Source organism: Corvus moneduloides, chromosome 12 (assembly GCF_009650955.1).
Source record: "Corvus moneduloides isolate bCorMon1 chromosome 12, bCorMon1.pri, whole genome shotgun sequence".
Taxonomy (NCBI): domain Eukaryota; kingdom Metazoa; phylum Chordata; class Aves; order Passeriformes; family Corvidae; genus Corvus; species Corvus moneduloides.
In genome coordinates, this window is record NC_045487.1 from 7,021,766 (window position 1) to 7,033,814 (window position 12,049).

A 12,049-nucleotide genomic window follows, 5' to 3' on the forward strand; every position below is an offset into this window, starting at 1 on the left:
TGCAGGATTATCCTGTCCTGGTGTCAAGAACATGATGAGTGGAGAGTGTAGCAGTCCTGCAGCTAGGCCCTTCTCTCAGAGGTGTAATGGATTGGAGAAAGTTTAGAGAAGGGTGCCAGGATGACCAGAGATTCAATAGTGGCTGAATAGTGTGGACATATTCAGGCTGAAATAGCGTATACTCTTGAGTGAGGAAAAATGTACACTGATGCACTTGGGAAGATCATTCCTGTTCTCAGGCTTGGAGTGGGGGGGCTGGACAGATATTACTCTGCAGAACTGGTTTCTGAGAGGGCTGAATGTGGCCAGTGCTAGCACAGTGACTTCTGTTGGCCATAGATTTGCAGGGTGTCTCCAACTGCTGTTTATTTTGCACCCTTCCTCTTCCTCACAAGTCTCCCACAAATACAAGATCTTACATTCTTCTCCCTTTTGATCAGGCCACTTCATAAGATATTTTAAAATACAGATTTTAAATCTTTGCAGACATGATTTCTTTTTTGTCAGAAATGTTCCCCCTCTTTCTTCATTAGCATTGAACTAATGCAGATCGCAGTTCACACTATGTATGAAATAAAACACCCTCACTGCTGCCTTCACCTCCCCTGAACAAGGAGTGCCTGTAGAAGTCTGTTGTAGGAGAACTGGTGGGTTTGTTGCTATGCTGTGTGATCCTGTGTGATGGGGAGACTGGAAGCTGGGTTTCTAGTTTAATATAATGCAGCCCAAACAAAGCTTGTGCTTCTACTCTCTCCTGTGTTCATACACAGGCTCAGCAATTGCTTCTGCTGGAGAATATGTAGAGCCTGGCAGTTGGATTTCTGCCCTGATCATCTCCACAGGTACAGATGGCACAAACATCTCCCTCTCTGCTTGTTGCAGATATCCAGCAGCTGGAGGCTCACTTGAAGAACAAGAAGGTACGAGAGCAGGAGGTGCGGGACCCGCTGCTGAACCAGCTTCGGCAGCTCATCAGCACCTTCCAGAGCACCACGGAGCAGCTGGCGTCCACCATCGCAGCCAGTGTCCATGCTGAGGTGCAGCACCAGCTGCACATCATCGTGGGCAAGTAAGTTGGCAGCTGGGCTTGTGGAAGGAGGTATCGCTGAGAGGTACATGCGTGTCACAAGCACCTCTCCCTGCTTAGTTGTGGAAACAAGCCAGGAGTGCTGTTGGGCTGCTTGTTGGCCCTGCACATATGGCAAAGCACATGGGCTGGTGAATGTTGCCCACAGAAGGTTTCCCAGCTGTACTGGGAAGCTCAGGGCCTGCCTTTCCCCTGGTCCCATGTGCACAATGGAGAACAGAAGGATCTAAGGCACCCCCTAAGCACACTCAAATGTGAGCACTTCCTGAAGATCATTTCAGAGGAGTCTTTTGAAGGCTTTTCTCTACTCCGTGTCCTCAGGCATAGAGTTTCTACGGGCTACTCTCTCTCCCCCCAGCTGCTCTGCAGCAGTTCATGCTTTGCCCTCCTGGTTTCAGGATGGGATCCCAGCAGTGCCTCCAGCACATTCATGCCATGAGGCAGTGGCCGATTGCCAGACATTGTGATTGGTTGGTGGTCACCTGCGGGGCAGAACAACCCTGTCTATTTTAAGCCACTAGAACATATGTCAGAGCACACTGGGGTCTTCAGTGCAGGCCAGAGTTGCCAGAAAGGCCACCAGACTAAATCCTGGTCTTGTTGCACGGGCTGTGCTTGTTCCCAGGGAAGTCCTGCTTTTCTACCTGCGGTAGAGCAAGTTTGGTACTTTGTACCCTTTGTAAGAGGGAAGAATCCAGCCCTTGAGGGAAAAGGTGTCACACAGAGCAGCAGAGTCTGCACTGTGAACTGCTCTTCTGTGGAGAAGTCACAGGCACAGTATAAGTGTGTTCTCATTCTAAAGGTGTCATCTGCACACTAGGAACTGCATCTAACAGATCTCATATAGGAAGCTGGCCCCATTTGGAGATAACCCCACAGCTGAGTTGCCTTGCTTGTAAGCCAGAGACATTAAAGATTTAAAACGTTGTTTAATGAGAGACTTAGTTCCCTGAAATGTCACTTTCCTGCACAGAACTTCAGCATCTTCCAAGTGCACCCTGGGACAGTGTGGTGTTGGCCACAGAGTTGCCTGTGCCTCAGATCTATTTGTATGAACCCTTTGGGAGCCACACTACAATAAGCAAACCAGCCTGTGCTTTCTCGCTGGTATAAGCTTTGTGCAGTGTTATCCCTCAGCTCTTCATTCTCAGAGGTGCCCATGGGTTCTGTTTTGTTTTTCTCAGCATGCAGGAGTCTATTTTGGCCCAGGTGCAGAGAGTCATTAAAGGAGAAGTGAGCCTGGCTATGAAGGAGCAGCAAGCAGCTGTCACCTCGAGCATTGTCCAGGCAATGCGCTCGGCAGCCGGGACACCCATCCCCTCTACTCACATGGATTTCCAGTCCCAGCAGACTCACATCCTTCAGCTGCTCCAGCAGGGACACCTCAATCAAGCTTTCCAGCAGGTACCTAGTTTTCCTGGTAGTCATCCACTGCTTGTTGGGGACCAAGAAGGAAAAAGGACTCCTTGGGGTGGGCACATAATCTCACAACAGCTTACACAGGAGTTGACTGAAAGACCTGTGGCAGTGGAGTGCTTGAGGCGTGCAGTTCCTCTCATGCAGGTGAAGCCAGAGCCATGCAGGTTCCATTTTTCCTTCATCCCTGCCCATGCCCTGTCAGGACAGTGTCAGTGCTCCAGTAAACCAGCGTGTTTTGCCATCAGTGGTGACACGTGGCACACCTCTGAAGAGCAACAGCTTCATAAGCCTCTCCAGGCAGATCTACCAGCTGGGGCCTGACCTTGTCTTTGACTTTGAAATGTAAGCAGATCCCTTAGAGCTGCTGCAGACAAACCCTTCTGGGAATGATAGCACTGCTGGCCCTGCCCCATGCTGCTGACAGTAACCTGCTCCCCTCTGTCTGGCACAGACACAGGTATCCTCAGAGCATAGAGCAAGAGCCTAAAGATGGCCCTGCTGGCCTGTACGGCAGAGGTGCAGAGAGTTTTGCTCCCAGAGGAGGCTGTCAAGCCATTGAGCGTCTCAGGGCGGTCACTCTGTCCCGTGTCCCTCACCCGCCTGTTGTTCCCTGTGCATTTCTAGCTGTGTCTTCCTTGCAGGCTCTAACAGCAGCTGATCTCAACCTGGTTCTGTATGTCTGTGAGACTGTGGATACTCAGCAAGTATTTGGACAGCATCCGTGCCCACTGTCCCAGCCTGTGCTGCTCTCCCTCATCCAGCAGCTCTCCTCAGATCTGGGCACTCGTACGGAACTGAAGCTGAAGTGAGTATGACCAGAGAACAGGGTCCTGTTCTTGGCACTGGCTTTAAATTCACTGCCTGCAAGTGGAAGGTGGTGCTTCGATGAAAGTTGGAGCCTCTGTAGCCTGTTACTGGCATGTTTACAGCCAGTGGTAACTCAGAAAAGTATGTCAGCATTGCCATGGAAAGCTTTGCTGCCCTGAGGTAGTAGTGGAAGGAGTACCCAGCAGCAGGTGCTGGTACCTCTGGAACTGTAGCCTGTAAATATTTACAGCCTGTGCAGCGATCTCCATTCCCTAAGGAACGATTTCCATGTAGAGGCAAAAGGAGGGATAGTGCCATGTTCCCTGGATAGTATAATATCCAGGGTTTGTTCTGTCCTCAACTCTTAACCCAACACTGGACTTTGTGTCGACAGTTTCTTGTCGTGACTGTCAGAAAGGCTCAGTGGGAGGTTGCAGCAGGAGCTACTGGAATAATTTCTGGTGGATGTTCCAAGCAAAGCTTGTGTGACAAAATAGTGACTGTGCTGATACTTGCCATGAGCATTTTTAGTGTGTGAGTCAAAGCCCTGCTATCTGCCCTTAAAAGCTAAATTGTTAAGGTACCTACAGGTTTTGACTATGGCTTGTGGGGAAAAACTACTTAAATCGAATTTTTTAACTCAACTTCATAGGAATAAAGCAAGCTAGAAAAACTGAAAAGAGCTTTAAGTTACAGACAAGCTGGTAATTGAGGTTAAAGCTGCTACTGTGAAGTTTAAACTGCGTTGTTATTGAAAACCTACAGTGACCACATTGCCTTACTCAGGCTGTGGCTTGAAAGCTGATGGCTCATCTGAACTTCAGAGTGTCTTGTTGGTGAAAGTCTTGATCTTCTCCCACCCCTTCTTGGATGGATCTTAGATGTAACCCTACACAAACTGAGCCTCACTGCTGACGAGTTTTACTGTCTAATGAGTGACTCTAAAAGCATTTAAGAAAATATTTACTGAGAGCCACCTCCAGCACCATGGGGAGTTCTCACTGACTGTTGCACCTACCTTGGTTCCAGCAGTCAGGTTGTGGGGCAGGTGGGCAGGCTGGGAGCTGTAGGCTGCCCTCAGATCTTGAGGAAGGGATAGGTGGACTCTGCTGTGAGTCAGGAACATTTATTTCCTGACGGCTGAACATACTGCAGAGTTTGGGTGGAGTAGGGAGCAAAATTGTGCATCTTCAGTGCTAACATGAACTGAATCAGATTGGGATCATATGCTGGGTTGGGTCCTAACCTTGCTCTCTCTCCTTCAGCTACTTGGAGGATGCAGTGATGCACCTGGACCAAAGCGACCCCATCACCCGAGACCACATGGGGTCAGTGATGAACCAGGTGCGGCAAAAGCTCTTCCAGTTCCTCCAGGTGGAACCCCACAACCCGCTGAGCAAACCTGCACGTCGCCTCATGATCATGCTCCAGGGCCTGGTCACCCCTGGCATGACCTAGGAGGACCTGGCTGCCTGGTGGGTTGCTCCACCGAGGCCCACCCAGCAGATCCGTAGTTACTAACGATGTCTGGCTGGTGTTCAGAGCTCTTGCCAGAAAAGCTATCAACACGTGTGTGATGTCTCTAAGGCAAACGCCATCTGTGTATAGTTCCAGATAGTCACTGAACATTCACTTGGCTTATTTTTCCTAAATAGCCTCTTTTTTGAGAGTTAAATCTCTTCTTCACCTGCCCATCCGTCCCCAAGGCTGGCTGGCAGTCCATGTCTCATGCAGCAGAAGCCGATGGATTTCTTACCCCTTTAAAGGTTTGGATCTGCTGCCATCAGCAAGAGAGAAGGGAGGTGTGCGCTGAGCGCGAGCACGGGGGCTGCCGGGGCCACGCGCTCCTCGCTGACCAGAAACCTGTACCCACACCTTAGTGAAGGGCTCAAACCCCTCCTCCCTGGGATAGGCACAGGGAGGAGCTCAGCTGAGCGAGAGGGGTTAGTTAAAATCCGTTAATTAGTTAGTTATTCTGAGGTTCGTTAATTCCAGATCCACAGTGGGGTGCCCTGCCCACCTGGCCCAGTGAGGCAGGTTTGGGCAGGGGGTGATGCCCCTGGAGTGCCCCAGGGAGGGGCTCTGGGTCAGGGTGCTGAGGCAGCAGCAAACTGCAAGAGCCCCGGGGGGGCCACCGGTTCTGTTGTGCATCAGAGCATGTCCATGTTTCAGACATTAGTTTTGATTTTACACCGAGGTTTTTCTTTTTATCTAAATTTTGGGGGGTTTTGTTGTTTGTTTTTTGTTTTTTGGGTTTTTTTGGAAATAACATTAAGAACAATTCAATAAAAAACTTTTTGAGAAAAAAAAGGTGGAAACCTTCTTCTGTTGTGTGATGGAGGGAAGACTGAGGGGCCTTTGAGGGTATCAAACCATCTCCAGGCTGGAGCCTGAGGGGGGCCAGGATGCCCTCTCTCTTCCCAGATTTTTTCTTGAGTCTCTGCTCAAGCCTTCCTGCGTGAGTCCAGCAGGGCATAGTGGTCTCTGCTTCCTGGGAGAGCCAGGAGGTGATGGTGGGCTGCTGGCTGTGGGAAGGGGACATTAATTCCCCTTTTCACAGCAAAAATGTCTCCAGCTGGTCCTCCCTCCTGGAGAAGAGTAGGCTCTGGGAATACTATAGAGCACCTTCCCAATACATAAAGGAGCTCCAAGACAGCTGGAGAGCGACTTTGGACAAGGGCATGGAGTGACAGGACAAGGGCAAATGGCTTCCCATTGACACAGGGCAGGGTTAGATTTGATATTAGGAAGAAGTTCTTCCCTGTGAGGCACGGGTTGCCCAGAGAAGCTGTGGATGCCCCGTCCCTGGAAGTGTTCGCAAGACCGGGTTGCGCAGGGCTTGGAGCAACCTGGTCTTAGTGGAAGGAGTCCCTGACGGGTTGGAACGAAATGGTCTTTACGTCCCGTCCAACCCCAACCATTCTGTGATTCTGTGAACTGCACGGGCTGGGGTCCAGCCCTGGGGGCTCCTCCGCCCCTCGGTGGGGCCGGCAGGGCGTGCCGGGGGCCGGTCCTGGGGCGGTGCCGGGGGCGGGCGGCAGGGCCGGGGCTGCCGGCGGCGGCGGGCGCGGAGCACACGGCGGCGGCGGCGCGGGGTCCGCACCATGGGCGGCGGCTGCTGGCGGCTGCTGGGCGTCCTGTGCCCGCTGCTCCTGCACCTCGGTGAGTGCCGCGGGGCCGCTCCGGGTCGGGCTGCGGGGCCGACTCCGCTGGGCTCTCCCCGCCGGGGCTGGGGGGCTGGCGGTGGGAGCGGGACCCCCGGCCGCGTCGCGCACCCTCTGTAGCTGCGGGGAGCGGGGTGCCCGGTGGCCCCACGGCTCAGCGATCCATCCACCCTTGTCCCGTGTCCTGAGATGCCGGACAAGGAGGAACACGGCTTCACAGAGCTGTCCGGGGTCTCTCTGCTCAGGAGGGGACAATTCCCAAGCTCTGGCTCTCCACGCACCTGCTGGCTTTCCCTGCTGCACCTCACCGGGGCGGAGGGCACCCTGATCGCTGGGGAACTGTTATCCAGCAGGTCCTGCACCTCACGGGCACCAGCGTGTCCCCTCCACACTCCCGCTCCTCCGTGAGCCGAGGGAGGATGCGGAGCACAGCGGTACCCAGTGGCATCTCTGCTCTGCAGAGAGATGGGGATCCTGGGGTTAACCTGTTCCGGCTGCACGGACAGTGGAGGTCAGGGACAACCAAACCTCTGCTGGATTTTAGGCTCAGAGGGTGGGTGACTCCGACCCTTCCCCAGGAGTAGAATGGCTGCGTCGGCACTCGCTTGGGAGCCAGGGATGCTCTGCAGCGCCCTGGGAAACTTCCTCCGTGCGTTTCCCTTGGGTTTCCTCCCTGACGGAGCCGGGGGCAGGTTTTTCCCCACGGTTTCGCAGCAGAGCAGCGGAGGTGATTTGCCCTCCTGCTTTCTCCTTCTTTGCTCGCCCTGCCCAGCCTCATGCCGAGGGAGCTGAGCGGAGGGGAGGGCTTGTGCCGGGCATTAGAGGAGCCCAGGAGGTGAAACCTCAGCCTGCAGCAGGGACCAGCCGGCTGAGGGGAGGCATCATCTGGTCCTGCCAGCCGCTGTGTCCCTGGGCTGGTGGGAGACACGCTTGTTGCCTGGCTGGGTCAAAAGAGGAGCAATGGATCCCACTCTCTCTATTGATACCTGGGATGTTTGTGACCCACGTGTCCGACATCAATCCGAGCCTTTCCGCGGTGCTGTGCTCAGGGGATTCTCACCACAAACTCCTAATGCGCCCTGTGATCGTGTCAGGCTCGCCCTGGTGTTAGTCTCGACCACAGCCACTTTGCTCAGGACCCTGTTCCGGGGGTGCAGGCATGGGATGCCAGCAGCGAGGCACAGGGCTCCCTCGAGGTATCCTGGCTGCCTCGGCAGTCACCGGGAAACTTTCAGCTGCTTCTAGGGTCACCTTCCCACAGGGGTCCCCCTCAGGGCTGTCCTCAATTAGAAACCTCGCTGGTGCACACCCATGGCACTTCCAAAACTCTTGTAACTTGTGAATTGGCACGGGGAGCCCACATCTTCTGGCATGCGCGACCCCTGGGGCAGAGCTGAGGACCATGCAGGTTTTCCCTGTGACCCAGTCATACACCAGCTCCTTTTGGGCTTCTCATCGCTCGTGGGTGCGCTCGCGGTCCTCATGAACACACCTTGTCACCCATTGTCCCGTGGCCGGCAACAGGGTTTGGCCAGTGACAGCGGTGAATCGTTTGTGGAGCAGAGCAGGGGACTGGGGCTTCTCAGAATGAAGCAGCCAGAGTTGCACTTGTGCCTTTTCCTTTGTCTTCCTTTCCCTCCCCCACTTCCCCTTCCTGTTTTCCCTTCCCCTTTCTTCTTTATCCTTTCCCCTTTCCTGTTCACCTTTCCCCTTCCTCTTTCCCTTCCCCCTTCCTCTACCCACCTTTCCTCTTCCCTCTCCGTTTCCACTTTCTTTTCCCTTTCCTCTTCCCCTTCCTCGTGCCGCCTCTCCTCCTTCTCCCGTTTCCCTTCCCCTTTCTCTTCCTCTCCCACTTTCCCCTTCTCTTTCCCCTTTTCCCTTTCCTCTCCCCTTTCTCCCCTCTCTCCCACTGCAGTCGGAGCAGGGACTCCAGCTTGATGAGCTTTTGCTTTGTTTTTTTTTCTGTTGTAGTCACAAATTAATCTTTGCTGTCAGGGGATAAAGGCCGGGACAGATGGCTCCGGGGAGAGACCGGGAGGCCCGAGGTGACGCGGCCGGCAGGAGCCCTGCGGCGAATGGCAGCATCGCTGCGGGGTCGTCACATCGCGTCGGCCTCCCGGGCCCGGAGCGAAGGGTCACTACGAGTGCCCAGGGAGGGGATGCCGGCGGCCAGGGGGGATGTGGAAGCCCCTCGCCACATTTCAGAGCCCGTTGTCATCCCCACCCGGTGACACTCTCAGGCCACACTCCCCTGAGCCGGGCAGGCGGGGGGTGTCGGGGGGTCGGCGGGGGCTCAGCTCAGTCTCTCCTCTCTCTGCCCCGCAGCCACGAGCCAGGAGCCCGTCAGCATGGCGGGACAGTGCGACACCATCTACAAGGGCTTCGCCGGCTGCCTCATCAGCCTAGGGGACAGCATGGCCCAGAGCGTCCGGCAGCAGCAGCAGGAGGAGGGCGGCGAGGAGGAGCAGGAGCTGGACACCATCTGCAAGTGAGTGTCCCTGTGGGAGCCGCTGGGACGGCGGGGTGACCTGCCACCAGCATCCCCCCCGACTCCCGCCCTCCTCCCCAGGTCCTGGGATGACTTCCACACCTGCGCCAGCGAGGTGCTGTCCAGATGCCCCGTGGAAGCGGCCACCATCTGGGAGTCGCTGCGCCAGGAGTCCCGCAAGATCCAGTTCCAGGGGAACCTCCAGGAGCTGTGCAGCGCCCGGGGCCGCCTGGCCAGCGCCCAGGGCTCGCCGGCCGCTGAGACCAACCAGGCCACGCTGCGGGGCTCGGCCACCCCCCTGCACCCCCGTCTGCTGGCCCTGCTGGCCCTGCCGCTGCTGCTGCCCCGGCTCTAGCCCTGCTCGCCCGCGGGGTACCCAGGTGATGCCGGGTCGGTCCCCCCGGGTGCTGGCCGGTCCCCGCCACGCCCACCTCCCTCCCGGGCATCTCTCATGGGGCAAGGTCCTCTCCTGCAGCACTTCAGATGGATTTATATTTATATTAAAAGACACTTTTACATTTCCCCTGTCTCTCTGCCATGGGATGCCCCTCGAGCCCCTTCCCAAGCTCCGTGTTTGCACTGGGGGCTGGAGAGGAGATGCTCCCAGCACCAGTCCCCAAGGAGGGTCAGTGGGAGGGTCTGTGACTCCATTCCCCCAGTGTATTGCCCATGGCCATGCCACGCAGTCCATAGACCATGGACAGCCCCAGGAACAGGCGATTCCCATTGCCTTGGTGGTCCCTGACAGCTGCTTTTCAGGGCTGGGCATAGCAGATATTCCCTGGTGGGTCAAATGTTTTATCCGTTTTAAAGGGTACCTTAGGAAAACGCAGGGTGCAGATTTCTTTGTCCTTTTGGCAGCCAATAGCTTGTGCTCTGATGTATTACAGTATCCCGCAGTGGTAGGAAGGAGAAGAGAGATCCAACAGGCAGGAATTGTGCGGCAAGATTGATTTATTTAATTATTTGACAAACTCTTTTATAGACTTTTTTCTTCATAGTCTAATTGTTCAAAGGATCAGCCATCCCTTGGGGTGATTGGCTAAAATCCTAAAACATCCACTGTCAAAATATTTTTCTACTGTACCATAAACAAAGCTTTGCAAGGTCGCAGGTGATCATAGCTTATAGAACTCTGCTAATATCTTCCGTGAAAGAGAAAAATATCTCACGGGACTGGAAAGAAGCAAGAAAAATTCTTGCTAGCAGCAATATTGTATCCACACTGATGGGTAACTCCAGTGACAGTTTCTGTTTTCCACCCCTTTTATTCTGGCCGTATTCGTGGTCATGAAGAAAACTATGGTTTGCAGGGAAGAGAGGTTTGGGTTTTTTTAACCAAGGTGATGAAGGTGAAAAAAACAGGGAACTGAAACTCTCTCTATCCAGGTCCACATGGAACTTGTTGAAGTTAAACCTAGATGATTTGGGGGTGTTTAATTCAGCTAAATTTGTGTCTATCAGTGGAAGATGCTGTAATTCCCATCCCTATCGCTGTTATGCTGAAAATTTGGGGTATTTTTTTCCCAGCTACTAAAACCCACTGTGCAAACCAACTCCCCTAGGCCTGGGCTGGCGAGGCAGCTCATTCTCCTGGGCACAGCCATCACTCCCCACCTGCCACCTAAAGGGCCACTGGAATTGCAAATGGGCCACCCCAGCTGTGGCACAGACCACGGGCTCCTCGCTGGTGTGGCCCCCAGGTCCCGGCAGCAGTGGTGGGTAAATCTGGCTGGCATGTGGGAAACCATCCCACTTGGGAAAGGCAACAAAATCCCCTGGCCAACACAAGTGCCACCACACTGTGGATTGTTCCAGGCTCAGTGGAGAGCAGGAGCCATGAGCTCCTACGTGCCGTGGGTAGTGAGTTGCTGCTGTTTCTGTGATTTCTGGGGAGAATTCAAGGCTGTCCCAAAAACATTCCAGCAGCTGGGCAAATGGTTTTGGCCCGGGGAAGCCTTTGCACACTGTCCCGTGGCTGAAAGCCTTCAGTGTGTGAGCGAGGAGCTCAGTAATCACTGTCCTCATTGAGCCAGGGAAAATTATTGCTTGTTTCATCATGAAATCTCTTCCTGCGAGGTCTGGTAAGTTAAACATGTGATTGGTGACCTCTGGGATGTCACCCTGGCTGTCCCAGTCCTCTGCCAGGCTCTGGGTCTGGGAAACACTAACAGGATTGTTGGTTCATCCCATGGGGTGGAGCGGTTGCTGCTGATTTCTCAGCTCTGTGGCAGGCACTGTATTTATTTCCCATTATTTATTTCACTAACCAGCCTGGAGCTGGCTGGGGGTACACAAAACATCTGGGGTTGAGGCTGCCCTTGCTGGAGGAAGATGCTGATCCCAGGGCAGGTGCCCCATGGGACACAGGGCAAGACGCCACCCCAGCTCTCCTCATCCAGCAGCTGCCGCTCCCCGTGTTTAACGCCAGCGGCGGGGGGATAATCCGCCGATTCTTTCCTTCCCAGTTCCTGACAATCCTGTGTTTAAGGGTGAATTAGTGCCGGATCCCGGCAGGGTGGCTAAGAGGATAAACGCCAGCCGGGCGCCGGCCACGCACCGCGCAGCGCTCGCCGGCACCTCCGTGGGGGTGGGAGCGGTGGCATCGCTGCCGGGGGGGCTCTCGGCGTCCTTCAGCGGGGCAGGGGGAGGTGGCCGGGGACATGGAGCGTCACCAGCGTGCTGCTGTGACAGGCTGCCACCACCATGGTGACACCTGCAGACAACAAACTGTGCTGCTTCAGTCCAGCCGGAATCAAAGCCCACACCCACCAAACACTCCGCGTGCTTCACCCTGTGTGCGGAAAGACGCACCACAGAGGTCCCATGTCCTGGAAGATGTCGCCGTACATGTCACAGACCCTTGGCCACGTCACCGCGTGTCCTGAGCGCCAGCACGTCTCACCACACGCAAATCACACCCTTGGCTGTGCTTCCACGTGTGTCCTGCAGCTGGAAGGTGTCACCATGTCACCGCGGGAAGGGCTCTGGGAAGCCGGGGCTGGGATTTGGGGCGCTGGAAAAGGGTGGATCTGTGGGTCACCACTGCTCGGTGACACTGCATGTGCAAGAGTCCACGGCAAA

At 55.0% G+C, this 12,049-nt stretch overlaps 2 protein-coding genes across 3 annotated transcripts in view; both read left to right on the forward strand.

Moving 5' to 3' along the window:
- The window catches only part of EDC4 (enhancer of mRNA decapping 4), a 33,671-nt gene extending 28,040 nt beyond the window's left edge, over positions 1 to 5,631 (forward strand). The window contains exons 26-29 of the mRNA XM_032121815.1: positions 883 to 1,069; positions 2,272 to 2,491; positions 3,148 to 3,311; positions 4,579 to 5,631. Coding sequence (XP_031977706.1) covers positions 883 to 1,069; positions 2,272 to 2,491; positions 3,148 to 3,311; positions 4,579 to 4,771 — 764 coding nt within the window. The 3' untranslated portion in view covers positions 4,772 to 5,631. The remainder of the gene's footprint in view (positions 1 to 882; positions 1,070 to 2,271; positions 2,492 to 3,147; positions 3,312 to 4,578) is intronic.
- Positions 5,632 to 6,376: 745 nt separating this feature from the next.
- Positions 6,377 to 9,487, forward strand: NRN1L (neuritin 1 like). 2 transcript variants are annotated; one of them, XM_032122126.1, is made up of 3 exons: positions 6,377 to 6,475; positions 8,803 to 8,965; positions 9,047 to 9,487. In XM_032122126.1, the coding sequence occupies exons 1-3, from the start codon at positions 6,418 to 6,420 to the stop codon at positions 9,318 to 9,320; spliced, it is 495 nt and encodes a 164-aa protein (XP_031978017.1). In that variant the 5' UTR covers positions 6,377 to 6,417; the 3' UTR covers positions 9,321 to 9,487. The 2 variants fall into 2 exon arrangements, with proteins under 2 accessions (XP_031978017.1, XP_031978018.1); XM_032122127.1 differs by lacking the exon at positions 6,377 to 6,475 and adding an exon at positions 8,310 to 8,522.
- The last annotated feature ends 2,562 nt before the right edge of the window (positions 9,488 to 12,049 follow it).

Coding starts and splice junctions, on each gene's coding strand:
- NRN1L (XM_032122126.1), top strand. CDS start 6,418: ATGGGCGGCGGCTGCTGGCGGCTGCTGGGCGTCCTGTGCCCGCTGCTC. Junction 6,476..8,802: donor CCCGCTGCTCCTGCACCTCG/GTGAGTGCCGCG, acceptor TCTGCCCCGCAG/CCACGAGCCAGGAGCCCGTC. Junction 8,966..9,046: donor GAGCTGGACACCATCTGCAA/GTGAGTGTCCCT, acceptor CCTCCTCCCCAG/GTCCTGGGATGACTTCCACA.